Source organism: Plasmodium vivax, chromosome 8 (assembly GCF_000002415.2).
Source record: "Plasmodium vivax chromosome 8, whole genome shotgun sequence".
NCBI classification, from domain to species: domain Eukaryota; phylum Apicomplexa; class Aconoidasida; order Haemosporida; family Plasmodiidae; genus Plasmodium; species Plasmodium vivax.
This window is the reverse complement of record NC_009913.1, coordinates 427,742-446,291: the sequence shown is the minus strand read 5'-3', so window position 1 is coordinate 446,291 and position 18,550 is coordinate 427,742. Positions and strand designations below refer to the sequence as shown.

Sequence of the window (18,550 nt, the reverse complement as noted above, 5' to 3'; positions counted from 1 at the left end):
GTAACATTGCTGGGCCCCTTTTCTCACTCCTCCTTTTTTAAGTATTCCTGCGCACCGGCGAATCATAGCGTGGTTGTGATTCTCTGGAGAATCTCCTTAACCTGTTGACGCAGCTTCGCATGGCTGCTGACTACCTCGATGTCGTACCTTGTGTAGCATACTACCTTGGAGTTAATTGAATTGATGGTGATGCTCCACAAGTATTTTTCAGTCTGCTCATCGGGGGTACTTCCCCCTGAATGGTTTACTACTAAATCGTTTTTGTTGTAGCCAAACTGGAGTAATTTCTCAACAAAATCTTCTTCGCGTATGGACCCAAACATGAGATTCACTCCCTTTTCGCTCATCCATTCATCATCTGTTTTTTTATTATCTACCTCTATGCTTTGTGAGGCTGATTTGCACATTTCCATTTGGCCTTCTTTTATGTAATCCCCGAAGAGTGTGCTATTGTATGAGCATCTGACCTTCGCGCAGTGGAGGTTATCTATCTTTGTTAAAATTTTTTCCAAATTATTTGTGCCGTCGACAGTGAAGGGAACTGGGTGCATGTTTTTACCCACCTGGGAAAATGTGTCATAAATAATTTCCCGTGTGCGTAGTGGGTAGATGTAGATGATGTCATTTGGGTTTACATTTCCACATGGGTTTCCATTTGGGTTCACATCTCCATATGGGCTTCCAGTTGGGTAACTTCCATATGGGCTTCCAGTTGGGTAACTTCCATATGGGCTTCCAGTTGGGTAACTTCCATATGGAGGGATGCTCCCTCTTTTATTGTAACTTTCCTCTTCCCCGTTATTTTCTCCAACGTGGTAGCTGCTTGCTTGGCCTACATGTGCCGTTTCCACTTGGCCGCTTCTTTTATTTACATGTGTCGTTTCCACTTGGGTGCCTATCCTCGGTGAACTGCCCCCCTCCCCCAACCGGTGGGGGAGCAAATACACACATTTCTTATTCACATTGGTGTTTATAATTTCCCAAATGTCGGACTCATTTAGATCCCAAGAAATGGGGCAAAAAAAGACATTTATTTTTTTAAGGTAAATGTGGAAGGGAGCCAACACAGATACAGGGTCGTAGTATGGATCAATCAGCAGAAGAGAATTGTTCTCCTCCATGGCCCACTTTTCTAACAAAGTGGAAGATTCAAAAAATCGCAAAGATGAATCTTGCACAAAACATACACATGGGTACCTAAACCATTTGGCTATATCATTTATATCATTTCCTGTAATGAGTCGATTATTTTTGATCATAATTTCAATGGAAAAAGGTCCCTGTGGATTGGAGACTTTGCTGCATTTTTTTTTTCTCGATTCTTCTACCCATTCGGCACACAAATCTGCTTGGTGAATCACATTGCTGATGTTTCCTATTATGGTAAAGATGAGCACTTGTTCTTCTTTGGCTAGATATTTGCTGATGACTACGCCTATCAACTCGATCAACTCGAGGAAGTACAGGAAGTGCAGGTCCACTGGGATGAGCACGCACCCCTTGCTTTTGATCGTCCGCAGGACGATAGAGCATATCTTGTTTAGGCTATCTTTGTAGGTCTTTTCGACGCACATGTTTATTTTCTCCCGGGTGTGCTCGCTGGGGGGGCATCCGTTTGAGGGGCTTCTGTTTGGGGGGCTCCCGTTTGGGGGACTTCCATTTGGAGGACTTCTATTTGGGGGACTTCCGTTTGGGGGGCTTCTATTTGGGCTTCCTCCGCTGGGAGGACCTCCACCGGGAACGCTTCCGCCTGGCGCGCTCCCCCTCTGGGACGGGCCCTCCGTGCTCGCACCCCCCTTCACATATGCGGTAAAAAGAACAAAGTCTGCCTTTTCCAGGCATGCCAAATCAAGCGGAGAGGGGTGCCTTTTAACATTATAGCAGCTTTTGTTAATAATGCATAAATTCATAAGGTCCGTCTTAACAACAAAGTTGCAGCTGCCCAAGGAGTACCCGCTGCTGTAGGGGGTAATGCAAATGACTTCGTCATTTTGCTGGAAGCTTATCTTTTCCCTGTATGATAATAAATGTAGGGAATTCCTGAAGCTTAGTTTTAAATTGAAATATTCATCTGCGGTGAAGCACTCTTTGGTGAAGCTCTCTTTGGTGAAGCTCCCTTTGTTGAAGCTGTCTTTGCTGAAACTCTCTTTGCTAGGCTTCTCCTCGCTAGGCTTCCCTTCGCTAACCTCCTCTTTGCTAAACCGCTCTCTCCGAGCATCTTCTTCATCCCAGGGCGGTAAATAACTTTCCTTCGTCTGTAAATTCTCGACTGCGCTTAAAGCAAAGGTGAAGGTCAATTTTGTGCAAACTATTTGCGTATCTGACACGTCGAAATATTTGCAGAATATTGGTAACCCCATGAAACATTCACTGCAGGAAATTAAAATGATGTGAATCTTTATCGGCACGCTGCTTATGTTTAGCAATAACTTATTCGATAGGGCCTCCGTCTCCAGGTTCGTTATCCGTATGCACTTCTCCCCCGGTGGCTTCTCCCCAGGTGACTTCTCTCCCGGTGGCTTCCCCCCCTGCGACTTCTCTTCATCCACATTATTGCAGCTTATTGTGCTTTTCTTAAAATTCAGAATTTCCCTTGGGTTCAACGGCAAATCGCAGAGAATGTTGAACGACCCGATCGTTATTAGGTGACTGCTAACACTTTCGTGGTCGCACAGTTTGGTCACTTCGAAGGAGTGGAACATTTTGGGGGGAGCTACCTCCTTGGTGGTGTGATTTTCCTGGTGCAACTTTCCCCTTGGGGGAAAAAAACAACTACCGTGGCTCCCCTGCGCTTCTGCTGGAAATCGCCTGTCTACACCGGCCTACGCAGGGATGTACTCACATGGTACAGCTCACTTACAGGAACGATATCCACTTTGGAAAGCGCATTTGTGCGTTTTCAGTGGGGCGCTATTTTATGTTATTTCTCCTTGGCGGCCCTTTCGAACAGTCTGCATCCATCCCACGGTTACTTTTGTGTACCTTTTTTTTTCTACTTCTTTGCATCGAACGAGCTTCACATGTGGGTCACTTGCAAGAACAAATTGTTGCTAAATTGTACCCACTATGGTTAACATATCAAATGAAAGTGTTCATTTAAGTTGCGCATTTGTACGGATTTACACGAATGGGGAGGGGAGGATGGCGAAATGGCTACCTCTTCCAAAAAGAGAAAAAAAAATTAAGTGATCACTTTTTTTTTTTTTCTCTTTCCCTGCGATTATGCAACAGTTTTACTAATTTGCGTTTTACATCATTTGGGAAAGCGAAAAAAACGCGAGTTCAATCACCGTTGCAGGGGAGTTACAAAAAAAAAATAAAGCCGAATTGACATGCCTGTGGATCCGCTGCTCATCCAATAGAATTATAAAAACGAATTTAAAAAGAACGCTGTTCTATGGCGAAATTTGCCGCATATTCGAATTGCCATTTTTATGTGCATATTATGAGCACGTCAATGTGGGGGGGTTTCAACATACGCATGCGACAACGCCTACGTTTTGAAACGTCAAATGAGAGAAAAAAAAAAAATAGGATAATATAGTATATATATATATAACTACATGTATAACTATATATGTACATCCTCAGCCCGTGAAGCAGTGGAACCGGGTGACAAACTGTGGGGGGGGAAATTTTCACGAAAAAACAAAAAATTCAGCAGGACAGACGCAGCTACGCGAAATGTACCTTCTTTTATGCCTTAAACGATGCAAACAGGGGGGCAACTTCATACAAAATTTCCAGCTTGACATGAAAAATGGGCACTACCACAATCCCCCCCGCGCGGGTGCTACGGTTGACAGACAATGATCAGCTCCGCCTTATTATGAGCGATGAGATTTATTAAATCTTCATCCGTAATGTCTTTTATTTTTGAGCCAAAATTTGTTTGTATTTTGTTCTTGTACGCTACGTGTATTTCGGCTAGCCTTTTTTCAGCACCCCTCGGAATTTTTTCGTCTTTCATTTTGCATTTCTTTCTCTTTAAAAGTATCCAAATGGTTGCCATTAAAATGGCAAGAAGAAGGAGTATGGAGGCACTTTTTAGCATCGATTTGTAATTTGGGGGTGACCATTTTTTATTTTTTTTTTTTCCGCCTCGCGTGGGTTCCCCTACAATGGTCGTCCTTTTCGCACACAAGCCGCAAATTGCTGGGTCTTCAAATAAAAATATAAGTATGGGGTTACTAAGGAGGAGATTTTTTATCAAGGGGGTTAAGCGGTGTGACAAGTAGAGTGTTGCTTCGGAGATGCCTCCACCAGGGGCACACAGTTTTGATGTGTGCCTCTGTCCAAATTTTTTTGCAATATAACTTATTAGCACATTATCAGCGTGAGCTTCACTCCCCTGTGTAAATCCGTTTGAGTGATGAAAAAAACTATTTTTTTCCTTTTCCCGTTCAGCCATGAGTTCATTAAACAACTGCATTAATGGGTCTACTTGACACGAATTGTTTTCGTCGCCATAATGATACCTTTTAGTGTTTCCCCCCTTGGGTAAATGTTCCGTGCAAACAAATTTATTTCCGGGGGGGGCCTTATTCCAATTGGCGTTCGTCTTAGCCAGTTTAGCCGCTTTAGCCGCTTTAGCGTCGCCTACTCGTTTTCCCTCCAGTGCACCTTCGCAAAATGGTTCATTTCCCCCCCTGTTAAGCTCAAAGTCGGCGCTGCCGTAATTATCCCAGGGCGTGTTCCCCCCAATGGCATTCCCCTTTGTGTGACTCCTTCTGCATTTCTTAGCTTCATAAAATCCGAGGGGCATATGGACATATTTCTGGCCACCCCCAATTGAGAGCAATTCAAAAAGGGGCTCCCAAACGGTAAACTTAACCTTTTGATGCTCAAAGGAATCAACAATTTCGACCATTCGATCATTTTTTACAAAGTGAGCCAAGTGAAAAAAATAGTCACTAGAGTGGTACAAGTTAATGCCATTTTTACAATTATGCAAAATTATGTTTTCCTTGATGAACAAATACGTCTTCGTAGTTACGTCATATTTTTGGAAGGAGCAAAAGTCTGCGCAACAAATTTTTAAAAAATCGCCGCTCCCTATTTTGGGTAGCTCAACTTTGACAGTGTCTTCAATATGAAGACAAGTGAATAGCGGTGCGCATAGGTAAAATACGTTCCATAGGGCGCATAGGGCATACAATAGGTTAATCATTTTTTTTCTTTTTTCCCATTGCATAGGAGCTAGCCCCTAAATGTGTATGTCCTTATGGGTGTGCCTATTTTTACTACTCACCAAATGTGTCAGGGTGAACAGCGGCATGGACACGCTAATGCAGCTGTGCGTATATGCTTTTTTGAAAAGTGTTGCCACTATAACCTTCCTTCCGTTTAGCGTGTCCTCAATAGTAAGGCACTTCGGGGGAAAGTTAATCATGCCCATGGAGAGCAGGCACAAAAGCGCTCAAAAAAGGTTAATTCGAAGAAGTTCCCTTCCATTTTGTACGTCAATTCTCGTGGCGCACCGTTGGTGGCTGTGTAAATACAGAGCTGTGTAGGGAGGAACAAGGGCCCCTACCACGTGAATACGTTTGCACATGTATGTACGTACAAATATGCACGATGCATGCGCGAACAGGTGCTCACCATTTTAAACCGCTACATGGTAAAAAAAAAGGTAATCAAAAGTAAATGAGCAACATACGCGTTTAATTACTCCAAATTGGCGGCTATTCAAAAAAAAAAAAAAAAAAAAATGACGCGTGACAAATATTGTTGCGAGCAAATTTTAACAGGACAAAATTGTTAATTAAAAATTAGTGAACAAATATGTTACTTAAATGGGAAGTTAATGAAAGAGGTGATGATGAACGAGGGAAGGACACAAACGGGGGGGAAATAAAAAAAAAACATAAATATATACACATATACACACACATTTACGCCCATGTCAACACCTGTGCTGGTACATTTCGAAGTACTCCCTTTCCACGTCATGCAGCGTGGGCGCACAAATGATTAAAGAGTGCAACGGGTCATTGTAACTGACCGATTTGAGCGCCAATAAGCTGCCTGATACAATCTGCTGGCTGTCTGACCCTATGCGGACAATGGCAATGCCCCGCGTGTTATCCGTAATGACATTTTTTTTAAGCACCTCTTCACAATAAAGGAGCTGTTCAATAGCCTCGTTAACGGTCATAAATCTGGATGGCTCATAAATGTTTTTATTTTTCATCATATTTTCTATCGTCCTTTCTTTTACTTTAATATCTAGTAAACATAAGGTGTGGAAATTGTTGTCTAAATTTACCTTAATTTTATCGTAAAAGCTAGTCGGTTTGTAATTTCCCTCAAAATATGGGATGGACACAGTTTGACCAAAGTTGTAAAGTTGCATACCACTTTCTCCTATGGCTGACATGACGGAAGCGTTGTGAATCACCTGAACATTAATATTTTTTTTTTTTGCTCGAAGGATAATGTCATGGTGTGTGGTTGCGCATAGTGGGTCTCCGACCACTAAGAAGGATACCTTTTTATTTATTGCTTCTTTTAGTATCTCTTCACAATTTTCTTCTGCTAGATTTCTGTCTACTTCCTTAATATTTTTTTTGTAAAATTCTTCTAAGGTATTTTTTGAAACGAATAAAACGGACGTGTATGATTCTAAATATACTACGTCTGACATTTCGATCAGTTCCTTTCCCTTTACGCTGACGTCCCTTTCGTCCCCCAGCCCTAGGCCGATGATGTACAGTGCCATCCTGTGGGCAGCTGGTCTCCGTTAGGGCGTTCCGGGGGGTACACGCACACGCACACGACTGGGTGTAAGTGAACGGTTAGGCACATGTGTGTGCGTACGCTTAAATGGGTGCTTATATATTATATATATATATATATATCCGCCCTAACGTACGCACACAATAACGCCCGCTTCACGTGCTCGCTTTTTTACAAAAAAGGTGCAGCGCGCAACTGCCCTTGCCACTGAGATGGAGGCAATATAGTGAAGCTCTTTGGCTAGGAGCGGAGGCACGGCGAAATTTAGCAACAGTTCACGCACGCGCTCTTTTCTTCTGGGCCTTTCCTAGTTGCACTGCTCCGCTGCCCTCGCGACATTTAGCTCAGAAATGGTGCTCACTATGCGCTTTCGCTGGGGGGGGTTTCCTGGAAGCAGTTTCGCTGGAAGCAGTTTCGCTGGAAGCAGTTTCGTCAAAGCAGTTTCGTCAAAGCCGTTTCGTTGAAAGCCGTTTCGTTGAAAGCCGTTTCGTTGAAAGCCGTTTCACCGAAGCAGCTTTGTCAGCCCCCTCACTCAACAGGAGCCTCGCCAAAAAAGCTATTTCCCCAATCGTCTGCGAATTACAATTTTGCCGAATAGCCTGCCGCATACATTTCGGTAAACCTCTTCTTTTCAGATCTTCACTTTACCAAAGATGTACATACAGAATACGCGTTCGCGCGTGTCATAGAGGATTAATCGTATGGCCAAGCACAAATTGGAGTCAACTTGGGCATGGAATTAAATTGTACATCCCCCACCCTGTGCCGTTCGTTACGCCTTTTTCTTTTGCCTTATAAAAAGTAATAAGCTGCGAACAGTGCGGTAGAGATAGTTGCCTTAAAACTCTTCCGCCGTAATGTTCTCTTTTGCTTACCCTCATTTTGGCCTCCTCTTCCTTTTTCCCATTTTTTTCTTTTCAAAGCAGATATATAAGGCTACAAAGTTGTAATTTTTTTTTTACCCCCACCCACCCCGAGGCGCTCTTCCACATACCATGCTTGTAATACCAGTTATATGTAATAGTGAGAAGGAAAAAAAAAAAAAAAAAAATTAATTAAACAATGTTCATTTAAAGAATAGCGCTTTGCTGCTACTGTTTATTTTCCTTTTTGCTTATCTGCCCCCTTTTTCTGCTTATCATAAGCTGCACGTGTGATACATTTGTATGCCCTTGAAGGCTGCCACATATATGTACGTACATTTGTATAATATATACCAAGTTGCACAAATAAATTCCCCCCCCCCCTTTAAATGCCATTTGTTAGTTTTACTAGTTGCACAGTTCTTCCCAATAATGAGCGACAACTTAGAGAAATTTTCGACCGTTGATCTGTTGAATGAATTGAAAAGAAGATACTCCTGTTTAAGTAAACCGGATGGAAGGTACATCTTTTTGGGAGCCCCCGGTTCGGGAAAGGTATGAAAAAAGAAGGGAAAAAAGAGAGAGAAAAAAAAAGAAAAGAAAGTCCTAATTTGTTGGGGGAAAACGCAGGCGGGGAAGTTCATCCATTTATTTTGTAGCCCCCGCATATGTGGTTGAGGGGGTTTGCAGCGCGACCAGTTGTATGTTCTGTATGTATTCGCCTACCCATATGGTTGTGAGCGAGCTGTTCGAGAGACGTTCTCTAGACGTTCACAATTTCGCGCCTGTGCACACACGCGTAATTTTTTTCCACGATTTTTCCAAGGGAACGCAATCGCTAAACCTGAAGAAGTCGCACTGCTACTGCCATTTGTCTACTGGAGACCTCCTAAGAGAAGCAGCGGAAAAGAAAAACGATTTAGGAAATAAAATCCGAAACATTATCAATGAAGGAAAGCTGGTGGATGATGACGTGGTGCTAACTTTGGTGGACGATAAGTTAAAATCTCCCCAATGTAAAAAGGGATTTATCCTTGATGGTTACCCAAGAAATGTGAAACAAGCGGAAGATTTAAATAAGTTGTTACAAACGAATCAAATGAAACTGAATGGAGTTTTTTACTTTAACGTCCCAGACGATGTACTAGTCAAGCGGATAAGTGGCCGATTAATTCACAAACCGTCGGGAAGAATTTACCATAAAATTTTTAATCCTCCAAAAACCCCTTTTAAGGATGACATAACGAATGAGCCCCTAATACAGAGGGAAGACGATAACGAAGAAGTTTTAAAAAAAAGGCTCAACGTTTTTAAAAGTGAAACAACTCCTTTAATCAATTATTATAAAAACAAAAATTTATTAATCAATTTGGACGCAACACAGCCTGCAAATGACCTCGAAAAAAAGATATCCCAGCATATAGGTGGATAATCGTGTGTTTTTTCCCCCTTCTTGGCGTAGCTCTCAGAATTTTGTTTTACCAAACTGGGTCATTCCTTATCTATGTACATATGCGCACGTAGCATGTGTGCATCAATTTTTTTTTTGCTTCATTTTTAAAAATCGCAATTTATTGCGGACCTTGGTCCAAGGCGATTGTTCGCACCACCGAGGATAAAAATTTGGAAGCTGCTTAGGCGTCTCTGTTCGTGAACAGAGTTGTTCCTTTGAAAAGAAAAAAAAAAGAAAGTGCCCTCACTGGGCCGATTTTTGATTGTGGCAACTTTTTTTTTTTTTTTTTATCCTATTCCTATTCTTCCCCTTCGTCTCTCCCTTTTTACACTTTGCGAGCATATTACGAGAAGTCTATTTGCATTTTATTTGCACTTTTATTTTATTTAATTTATCGAACTTTCGAAGCATTTATGAAAATGTGTCTTTCCTTCGCCTTCCATCCATTCAGTCGTTTTCGTTTTTAAAAAACTACAACGCACATGTGTGATATTAATTTAAAAAATGTGGAAAAATGGAGCGGGCTGCTTCGCAAATGGTAAAAGGTGGGCGGCACGAATTATTCGCATTGCATTTGCAATTGCAATTGCAGATTTAAAAATGTGCGCATTAGGGGGCGTGCGCCGCCACGCTTTTTCAGTCCGTTGTACGCTGTCGAGTTGCCTTAGCTGCGAGCAACGTTTTTAATGCTAAAGTTTTTTCCCCCATTCGGTGTTGAACGGAGCGGTTTTTATAAACATGCCCAATTTGTTTGCTCAGTGTGCCCATTTGCACACACAAATGCAGAAAAAAGGGGAGCCATTATGGTGAAGAACGCCATGCGTCAAAAGAGCAACGCGCGGAGGTGCTTCACATTTTCTTTGTTATACAAATGGAAGTCCGTTAAAAAATCTTTTCATAATTTGCCCCGAATGGTAGCTGCAAATGAGGTTTACATAACCGTCCGGAGGGTTAAAATTTACATATACCTATGGTATAACCCCTTTTTCTTTTAACTTCCATTTGGAGTCATTTTTACGCACGATGTCGTGCAGTTTCGGGAGCCCTTCTCTGTTCTGTATCGTTTGCACATGGGATGAATTTTTCAAAAGGAATTTTTTTTTTTTCCCTCAAATGTGCACACAGTTATGACCTACTTAAAAGTTACTATTACTGATCGGGGAACACAAAGCAACAGTGGGGATGTTTCACCCCCTGCTGTGTAGTTTTCTGGGTGCAGACTTTACCACGTCTCAATTTTTTTCTGAGAGGACCACACCATGTAGGTAGGGGGCCTTAAGTATAATCCTTCTTCTCCCCCCTTATATGTGTACAGATTCGCTGCTTAAGAAACACATCGCAGCTGCGTCGTTAAAATGTTTTTGTTTGCTCCACTGCATAAAGTTTGCAAAATATGGTAGCGGAAAAATCGGCAAAGGTAACTCTCCCGCCTATTTGTTGATGCTAAACGGCACAACGAAGCACTACTGGAAATGCACAGCTACGTGTTGTGCGCGCATTTAGGGTCAAAACGAACACCCAGATGTTGAGCAATGCGAACCTTTGCCATTATTGGTACCACAGAGGGTGCGTGGCGTCCCGGGGTGAACAAATGAGCGGTGAATTTATCACGTATATGTTAAAAAAAAAAAAATTCCGCACGAACAAAATAGGACACATTCGGTGCAATTTTTTAACGCGAAATGGTCAGCATACATAACAATTTAAAAATATCAATTAAAAAATGTCAATTTCTTAAGCTTAAGAATTGTGTAGCGTGAGTACTATGCAAAGTGGGATCTGCACTTATTTTTACAATTCCCTTTGCACGCCTCGTGTTTGCCAAATGGCGAATTTTCTTTCCCCTTTTTTTTTTTTTTTTTTTTGCCTTTCAATTTGTTAGCTAGGTAATGCGGCCTTTCCCCCTTCATCGCATTTCATCAAATCGCGTTAAAAAATGCAGGAGAAAAAAAACTTTTCATGGAACGCGTGAATGAGAAGTTTTTTAATTCATTTGGCTTCTTCCCAGTTAACGCGCGATGGGCGGGTAAGTAAAATGCAAATATGCAATTTTGTACGTATAAATATACATATATGTTATGCGGCTAACAAGATGATGAGTTTTTCCCCCCTCTATTGTACACAACATCACACTGTATCAAATAACATCTCATATCCTATCCTATCGCATCGCATCACTGCTTCGCCGCACGCCAAATAAACCTCGCGAATGACCATTTCGTTCATTTTGGCACGAAAGGGTAATTCACCCCTGTAGGGTTACCCCATCCTGCGATGCTTTGCAAAAATTATTGAAAATAAATCTCAGCCAATAACTCGCTTAGCACTTTTGCAAAACTCTGGATTAGCAGAGCGGCCACAACAATGCTATAAAAAAAAACGAAGATAAGAAAAAAGTGTTAAATTGAGGCAAAATAAAATACGCGCCTTTTATTCGCCCGGAAGAGAAAGGCAGTATACAGTACATATGTTGTCGGAAAAAACGCAAAAGCGAGCGTAAAAAAAAAGAGAGGCAAATAAATATAAAAATCTACGTTATTATGTATATAATATAGTATTACAAATTATACGTACAAATTCGTACGTACAAATTTGTACGTTCAAATTAATAAGCATAAATACTTGCACGTACGATTGACTTTTTTGCCCAGTGAACTTTTTTTTGAACGCCCAAGTACAAACGCAGGGACTAGCGCTGTAGAGTTGCCAAGCAAAAAAAAAAAAAAGAAAAAAAATGCGACGCTTCGGCCCTACATATGTTTTATAACAACCTATAGACTATAGCACCACATGAACTGTACAATTTGGGTACATTTTTATGTATATAATTTTTTGTATATTATATATATGTTTATATAATTAGATGTTGTTTATATATTTATACATATTTATATATTTTTTTATATACCAGATGTACGAAAAATTTTTGCTTGCAATATATATTACGATTTTTTTCTTTGCGTGCCCTCTCTCTTCTTGCCCTTCTCTTCTTCGCAGGAATTATGGTTACAAATTTTAGTAATCTTCACGTTCACGTAAACGTTAGTTAAAATATTATAATTTTTTTTTTCTAACAAGTTATATATCTGTTTTTGTTATTCTTATCATGAGAAACCACTCTCTAGTTTATTGAGATGATTTTTATTTGATTTTGAAAATTGTCCATGTTTTAATTTACTATATGAGGAAGACGAATTTTTTTTTTTTTTTTTTTTTTTTTTTTTTTTTTTCCTTTGAAACCAGCTTTTTCTCTTTTTATGCGTTAATTAATCCCTGATTGGTTGTGGCTAAAAGGAGAGTGTATTCTTGATTTTGTGATAAGAGTTTTTTCCCGCAGCCTTTGCATTTCTTTTTGTTTTTTTGTTTAATGCAGTATTTTAAAATACGTCAAACTAGGTTTGGTTTGAAGTATTTCCATTACCTTACAGAATGGCATCCTAGTAAGGCGTCATTTGGCTTGTCCGTTCGAGCAAGTCCATGCAAGCAAGTCCGTACGTGTCGCTCACCTATCACCCGCCCATCACCTGCCTGTCCCCCCCCCCACCACAGGTAAACCTAAATGTATATGATGAACAATTCCGATGCCCGAAAGATGTAAAAAAGCAAAATATTCACAGTTTAGCATTCCGAGTCGACTAGTAAAAAAAAGAAAAAGGTCCCAAGAAGATGAGTTTCCAAAGAAGTCGTTTGTTCAGAGCGGTCGTCTCATCACTGTTTGTTCTGTTAATTGTTACAATCCTGGTAAGCAAAGAAAAGGGAGAGTTGAACATATGCTGTAATGGGAGCTGTCTCTAAAGGATGCTCCTTTGGCAGCAGCTGTGGAATTTGGCGAAATTGCCACATTGTCAAATATTTTGCCCCGTGCCGCCTTTCCATTTAGTACACTTTAACAACCCCTTTTTTGCGCTTTTTTTTTTTTTTTGCAGAATGATACTTATAGGCTAAATTCAAGCACCTCCCCGTGGATGACGTACACACGATTTTATGACAGTCGGTCAAGACAGTTATCAGAATATTCACACAGTAGGAGCCACAAGAAGAACAAAGGTTATTACAGGCAGGAAGACCAAGCTGCATATGAATATATGATGAGAGAAGAAAATCGAAAGATTGAAGAACGAAAACGTAAATCTGGTGACGCCTCAAGGGCTTACTCCATGCCATATAGAATTAGTGAAGAAGATGTTGCTAGGGAGTTATCCAAAAAGGAATTAACAAAACTTATTAATTCCTTTGGTGCAACCATAAACGAAAAAGATATGTACACAACCTTCTATCATTATCATACGTATTTACAACGCCGTTACTCTAAGATGATAATTAAGCTACAAAAATTGTGTCATAAATTAGCCTCGAAACGGTATATACCCGATGAAGATTTAAATCAGTACTGGATGGAATGCAAGAAGGGGGTCAGCAGACATCTGTTCACTTTGAATTATTATTCCTACAAACATTTCTTCGAGTTTGCTAAGGACGCTCCCGTTGAAGACATGGCAAGGTTTAAAACGTTTCTGGCCGACTACGTTCGTATGTGGAAACAGAAAATACGTGAAAATAATAAGAAATGGACGCAAGTGCTCACCAAAAATATAAAAAAATATAAAAAGAGATAAGATAGGATAGGATAGCTTAATGGAGTGCTGAGTGGAGGAGCACACCACATGAGAAAATAAATAACAGGAAAGGTAAAAAAAAAAAAAAAGAAAATTCGCACCAAATTAATAACAGTAAGATTTGATGTTCACATTAGGGTAGCTATAAATCATAGCCGAAGGGACCTTTTTTTTTTAAAGGAAGCGCAAACTGTATATTTTGCTTTCAACTGCTATATGCACCATTCTGTATATTGATGAGGAAGGAGACGAAAGGAGAGGATACACGGGGTGGAAAAAAAAAGAAAAAAGAAAGAAAAAAAAAGAAAAACGATATTTCTTCCTCTACGCCTGGTATATGGTATATAATTTTTAACTATCCAAAAGGACGAAAGCTGCAATCCCTTTTCCTCTACCTTAACATTCAGTACTGTTTGACGGAGGTGGCTCAATGTGTAGGCCAATCCCCGTTGTATAATGTCATTCTAGAGGGACGGATTCGCTTTAAGATCACCCGGTTGGAAATTGTATGCGTGCACGCAAGTAGATACGCGCGTATGTATGTGTACGTGCATGTGCCACCTCGCGCGTCACCGCGTTACCTTAGCCCAATTTGCCGCTTCTTCTTTCCCCCCTTATTCCCCTTTTTTTTTGTTCTAATTTTGTTTGTTTTATTTTTTTTTGTTTTAATTTTGTTTGTTTTATTTTCTTTTGAAAAAATAATTTTGTTAAGGTATGATGCACTTATATGTGATACATTTGTATACTGTTATTTGCGCAAAAAGCTTTTGCCTTTCATTCAATCATGCATAAACAAAAAATAAAAAAAAAAAAAGCTCTCACGGTAGTTACTACTCTCTTATTTTACATACCACGATAATAATTTGTGTCTTTTCATAAACCAATCAAACAAAGACTCCCTTTACTTTCTTTTCCATTTGTGGAATTTATTATTATTTTTAAATTCGAATTTTGATGAAGATGCTTCGAAATTTATTTTTTTCCCTTTTAATGTGCCGAAATGGTTGTTTTTTTTTCCCCATAAGAGTAGTACACCCTTCGAGGGGAGCGGCGCCAGTGAGGAAGTATTCGGGGGGTGTAGTCCTCTCGAGGGGGTACCCTTTGCAGGTTATCAGTTCATGCGGGGAAGAACCTTCACGAGAGGGCGACCCAACGAGGGGCACGAATCCACCCAAATGGCACACCCGTTTGCGCCATTATTTTTACAACTTATTTTATTTATCACCCCATAGTGCTTTCCACACCCGCAGCATAAGTTGCATCTCCCTTGAGGCGAAAGTTAAAGAGGTCCTTATGTGCATGTTACCATTGATGCAAAATAGCTAGCGCTTTATTTTGCCTTACCACTTATTAAATGGGCACCAAAGGAATATTTCGGCGGCTCTGTGTGCACTTTGCAGGTGGAGCGCTCTACACAACGTCGTTCCATTCGTGCAAATTAGTGAGCTATCAATTTTAATGAATGGCTTGTTTGGAGTAACTCCATGGTAGCTTCCCCCCCTTCGCCTTTCCATAGTCGCACGGGTTAATACGCGAGTGTGCCATTACCCTTATGTGGAGAGGAGCATTCTCTTCGCACCTTACATTACATGAACTCGCGAAATGGAATAAAAAAATAAACACCCGCGTTGGGGAAACTCGCTTGTGTTAAAATTGCCCCCAGCGAAATATCCTACAAGAAAATAGGCAACTAATTTGTGCAAGAAAAAAGTGACACCGTTGAATTGAAGCGGTTTGAGAAAATCCCTTTAATGCACACCTCAGGCAAATGAATAGGCCCACACCGGGGGTGAGAAATAGGTGCATGCCATGGCAACTATATATTTGCCGATGGGAAGATTATTTTTCCCCCCCCTGGCGGTGGACAATGTGGGTACCTATAAAATCGACCTTTTATATGAGGACAGCGGGCATAAGGAATTCTCTACAAACATCTCCTTTTAATAATTTAAATAGTGTAGCGGTGGCGGTGGTGGTAGCGGCAGATGTGAAAGATGTGGGGGATAATTCAATGCCCGCTATCACCCCAACCCCATTTGGCCACTTTTTACTGTTAAATTTATAGGCTAAAAATAATTTTCACAAAAATGGAATAAAAGTTTACATTTGCATACAGGGTTCAGGGAAAGCAAATAGTAATTTTTTTTTTTTATTTTATTTTTTCTTTTTTTTGGAACAATTTTACGCGAATACGCATGGCAGCACCTTCGATAAAGGCGCAAAAAGAGGGAGCGACTTCCCCTGGTTGTCAGGTGAATTCATGGCGCCCTGCACAGCATGTACATGCGTTGTGGCCACACGGACAAAATATTTGAGTAAATGGGGTGTTCACCCTGATGCGCAAATTTGCCATCTTCGCCCTCTGCGCCGTAGAGCAGTGGCAGAGCGGTTGCAAAACAGTTCGTCAGAATGTGCACACGCAGGGTATGACATACACGTATATATACATATATACATATATGTATATACATATATATTTTTTTTTTTTTATTTTTTTATGCATGGCTTCTTTGCTGCATTTGTACGTGCCTGCTTAGTCACACCCGCGCGAACCTACTCAGTATACTTGCCAACCCTTGCTCATATCTACCTACCGACCAGGCAAATTCTTCCATACATCGCAGCGGAAGAGAACCCCCGCCCAATTTGAACCTCTCTCACTTTACAATTTTTAGGTGAACCTCTAGGCGTGCTGAAGGTAGGAAGTGCGTATCAACTAGAAGCCTTACACGTCACACCCACCCATTTGACATAACCCATCTGACATAACCCCCCCCCTTCCTTCCACCCGATGCAACGTACGCATAAATAGCCTCTAGAACAATTCAGAAAGAAAGTCATTTTTGTAAAGCAAGCCGGTGTTCTTCGTTTTATCGTGTCGCTTTGCATCGTTTTCTTTTCACCTATCTAAAATTACGACGGGCTGGAATTCGCGCCCCTCCTTCACTAACACGACTTGTTAGCAAAATTTAGCTTCAAAAAATTGGCGGTATTACATATGTGCATTTTAGTTGCACGAACAAATAAAATAATTGTAGGGTCACCATGTAAGTAGATGTTTTATCGTGAATTAAAAACTGAGATTATAGCTTTTGCTCGCTTGCGCGACGGAATGGTTGCAGCGTTATTTTTTAGCAATTTTTTTTTTTTTTTCTCTCTATGATAGGTTAACGGTTAGGCAGTCGCAGCTATAATGTACTGTACACGTTTTAGTATTTTTTCATTTTATTACGATATTGGCTTTTTATTTTATTATTATTTTATTGTTATTATATTATTACTTTTTTTTTTTTTTTTTTTTTTTTTCGCAACGGCTCCTTTTTCTTTGCTTCATTTTTTTTACCAATTATTATGTACCTTTATGCTACCCAACATCATTGTATGTGTCATAAGGCAACATATGTATAAACATGTCCGTCGTTGTATAGAGATATGAGTGGATGACCCTCTCTCGTTCTTTCTTTCTTTCTTTCTTTCTCTCTCTCTATCTCTCTCTTTTTTTTTTTTTATTTGCAAAGAGGTAACCATATTTCAGAACATGTGTAGAACAGAACTGTGTAAGCAGAACAATCGCGACTCTGTGCCCATTTTGTGTTAAAATATATGTTAAGAAAACTTTGCTCCATTGCGAAAAAATCAAAAAATTGAAATATTTACATTTATAATTAATCAAATTTGTGAAAAAAGGTGATCATGAATAAAATGTACCTATCTAGATTTGTCACCCCCGCGCTGTTCGCCCTGTTGACCATACAGTCACTGGTAAGAAGAAAAAAATTCCACGACAGAAGATTAACTTGGGAAGGGGGGAGGAATTTAACCCACCCAGGGTTGTTGTAGCCTGTTTGACCTTCCAAACTGAGTTCTTTCTCCACCACATATGTGTGTGTAAAAGTGCACATATCTACATTTTATACATTTTAAACATTTTTGCATGCACGCACCCGGGTTTGCTTTTTCCAACTGTGCAGGATTGGGCTCGCCCGTCGGAATTAAACCCATCATGGGAGTCACAACCAGGGAGTAGCTACCTCGCAAGACAGTTGGCCGAAACGGCGGCGCGCCGAAAGAAGAACGTTTCTTCGGTAAGAAGTTTAAAGAAAAGGGACAACATCAAAATAGCAGATGAAAATGGAATAAACGCCACAGAAAACGATAAGCACGTCAAGGATGAAAAAGCCGAAGTTATCGAAAGAAAAATCAAATTGCAATTCGGTGTTAAAGAGTCAGACGTTTCCCAAGATTTATCAAAGGCAGAAATTGACAAGATGCTAAATTCCTTTGGACAAATTTTAAGCCAGAGACAGCAATATATTATATTTCACCAGCACACTAAATACCTGAATAAAATTTACAACGAAATGACGGATAAAATGTGGGGCCTGGCTGAAAAAATGGCATTCAAATACCGAGTTCCTCATGAAGCTATGGTGAGATATTGGTACAAGTGTGAAAATGGCTTGAAAAATGATTTAAATTTGATGAATAATTTTGCCTATAAAAATTTTTACTCCTACATCCAGAAAAAGCCCAGTCAACCCGCCATCAAATTTAAACTTTTTTTGTCCCTCCACGATTTTTCTTGGAATAAAGAAATGAATGAAAATGAGCAAAAGTGGGTACAGAAACTTGCCCAGAAGATGCAAAATTATAAAAACAAGGGAGATAAGCAGCACATGAAGTGAAGGGGGTATGCCCAGTGCGCTTTAACGCAAAAGAAAGGGAAGAAACAATCGTGCAGAGGAAGAAAGAAATTTCAGTTTGAGAAGGTTTTTTTAAAAAAAAAGAAAAAGAAATAAGGACATAAATAAAGAGCCGCTAACACCATTTGTCGCTTCCGTTTTTCCGTTTCGACTGCGTTATACATTTTTGACCGGCGG

At 40.3% G+C, this 18,550-nt stretch overlaps 6 protein-coding genes across 6 annotated transcripts, besides 15 other annotated features; 3 read left to right on the top strand and 3 right to left on the bottom strand.

The window, feature by feature from the left end:
• Positions 1–62: 62 nt before the first annotated feature.
• On the bottom strand, positions 63–2,702 carry PVX_094675 (hypothetical protein, conserved; the record flags this gene model as incomplete). The annotated part of the gene is made up of 1 exon (XM_001614352.1): positions 63–2,702. One exon carries the CDS (start codon positions 2,700–2,702, stop codon positions 63–65), a length of 2,640 nt encoding a protein of 879 aa, XP_001614402.1.
• Positions 500–522: a microsatellite.
• Positions 597–694: a microsatellite.
• Positions 984–1,023: a microsatellite.
• Positions 2,679–2,714: a microsatellite.
• A 1,079-nt stretch (positions 2,715–3,793) lies between these two features.
• Positions 3,794–5,560, bottom strand: PVX_094670 (hypothetical protein, conserved; the record flags this gene model as incomplete). The annotated part of the gene is made up of 1 exon (XM_001614351.1): positions 3,794–5,560. Exon 1 carries the CDS (start codon positions 5,192–5,194, stop codon positions 3,794–3,796), a length of 1,401 nt encoding a protein of 466 aa, XP_001614401.1. The 5' UTR covers positions 5,195–5,560.
• Positions 4,544–4,576: a microsatellite.
• Positions 4,834–4,881: a microsatellite.
• An 88-nt stretch (positions 5,561–5,648) lies between the features above and the next one.
• Positions 5,649–5,684: a microsatellite.
• Position 5,685: 1 nt separating this feature from the next.
• Positions 5,686–5,710: a microsatellite.
• A 195-nt stretch (positions 5,711–5,905) lies between these two features.
• Positions 5,906–7,673, bottom strand: PVX_094665 (diphthine synthase, putative; the record flags this gene model as incomplete). The annotated part of the gene is made up of 1 exon (XM_001614350.1): positions 5,906–7,673. The coding sequence occupies exon 1, from the start codon at positions 6,719–6,721 to the stop codon at positions 5,906–5,908; it is 816 nt and encodes a 271-aa protein (XP_001614400.1). The 5' UTR covers positions 6,722–7,673.
• Positions 7,297–7,325: a microsatellite.
• A 360-nt stretch (positions 7,674–8,033) lies between the features above and the next one.
• Positions 8,034–9,033, top strand: PVX_094660 (adenylate kinase 2, putative; the record flags this gene model as incomplete). The annotated part of the gene is made up of 2 exons (XM_001614349.1): positions 8,034–8,156; positions 8,428–9,033. 2 exons carry the CDS (start codon positions 8,034–8,036, stop codon positions 9,031–9,033), a joined length of 729 nt encoding a protein of 242 aa, XP_001614399.1.
• Positions 8,212–8,237: a microsatellite.
• Positions 8,820–8,842: a microsatellite.
• Positions 9,034–10,143: 1,110 nt separating the features above from the next.
• Positions 10,144–10,206: a microsatellite.
• Positions 10,207–12,659: 2,453 nt separating this feature from the next.
• Positions 12,660–12,726: a microsatellite.
• A 293-nt stretch (positions 12,727–13,019) lies between these two features.
• On the top strand, positions 13,020–13,670 carry PVX_094655 (RAD protein (Pv-fam-e); the record flags this gene model as incomplete). Its single annotated transcript, XM_001614348.1, has 1 exon — positions 13,020–13,670. One exon carries the CDS (start codon positions 13,020–13,022, stop codon positions 13,668–13,670), a length of 651 nt encoding a protein of 216 aa, XP_001614398.1.
• Positions 13,671–13,956: 286 nt separating this feature from the next.
• Positions 13,957–13,983: a microsatellite.
• Positions 13,984–14,217: 234 nt separating this feature from the next.
• Positions 14,218–14,244: a microsatellite.
• Positions 14,245–17,363: 3,119 nt separating this feature from the next.
• On the top strand, positions 17,364–18,355 carry PVX_094650 (RAD protein (Pv-fam-e); the record flags this gene model as incomplete). Its single annotated transcript, XM_001614347.1, has 2 exons — positions 17,364–17,432; positions 17,642–18,355. 2 exons carry the CDS (start codon positions 17,364–17,366, stop codon positions 18,353–18,355), a joined length of 783 nt encoding a protein of 260 aa, XP_001614397.1.
• Positions 18,356–18,550: the final 195 nt, after the last annotated feature.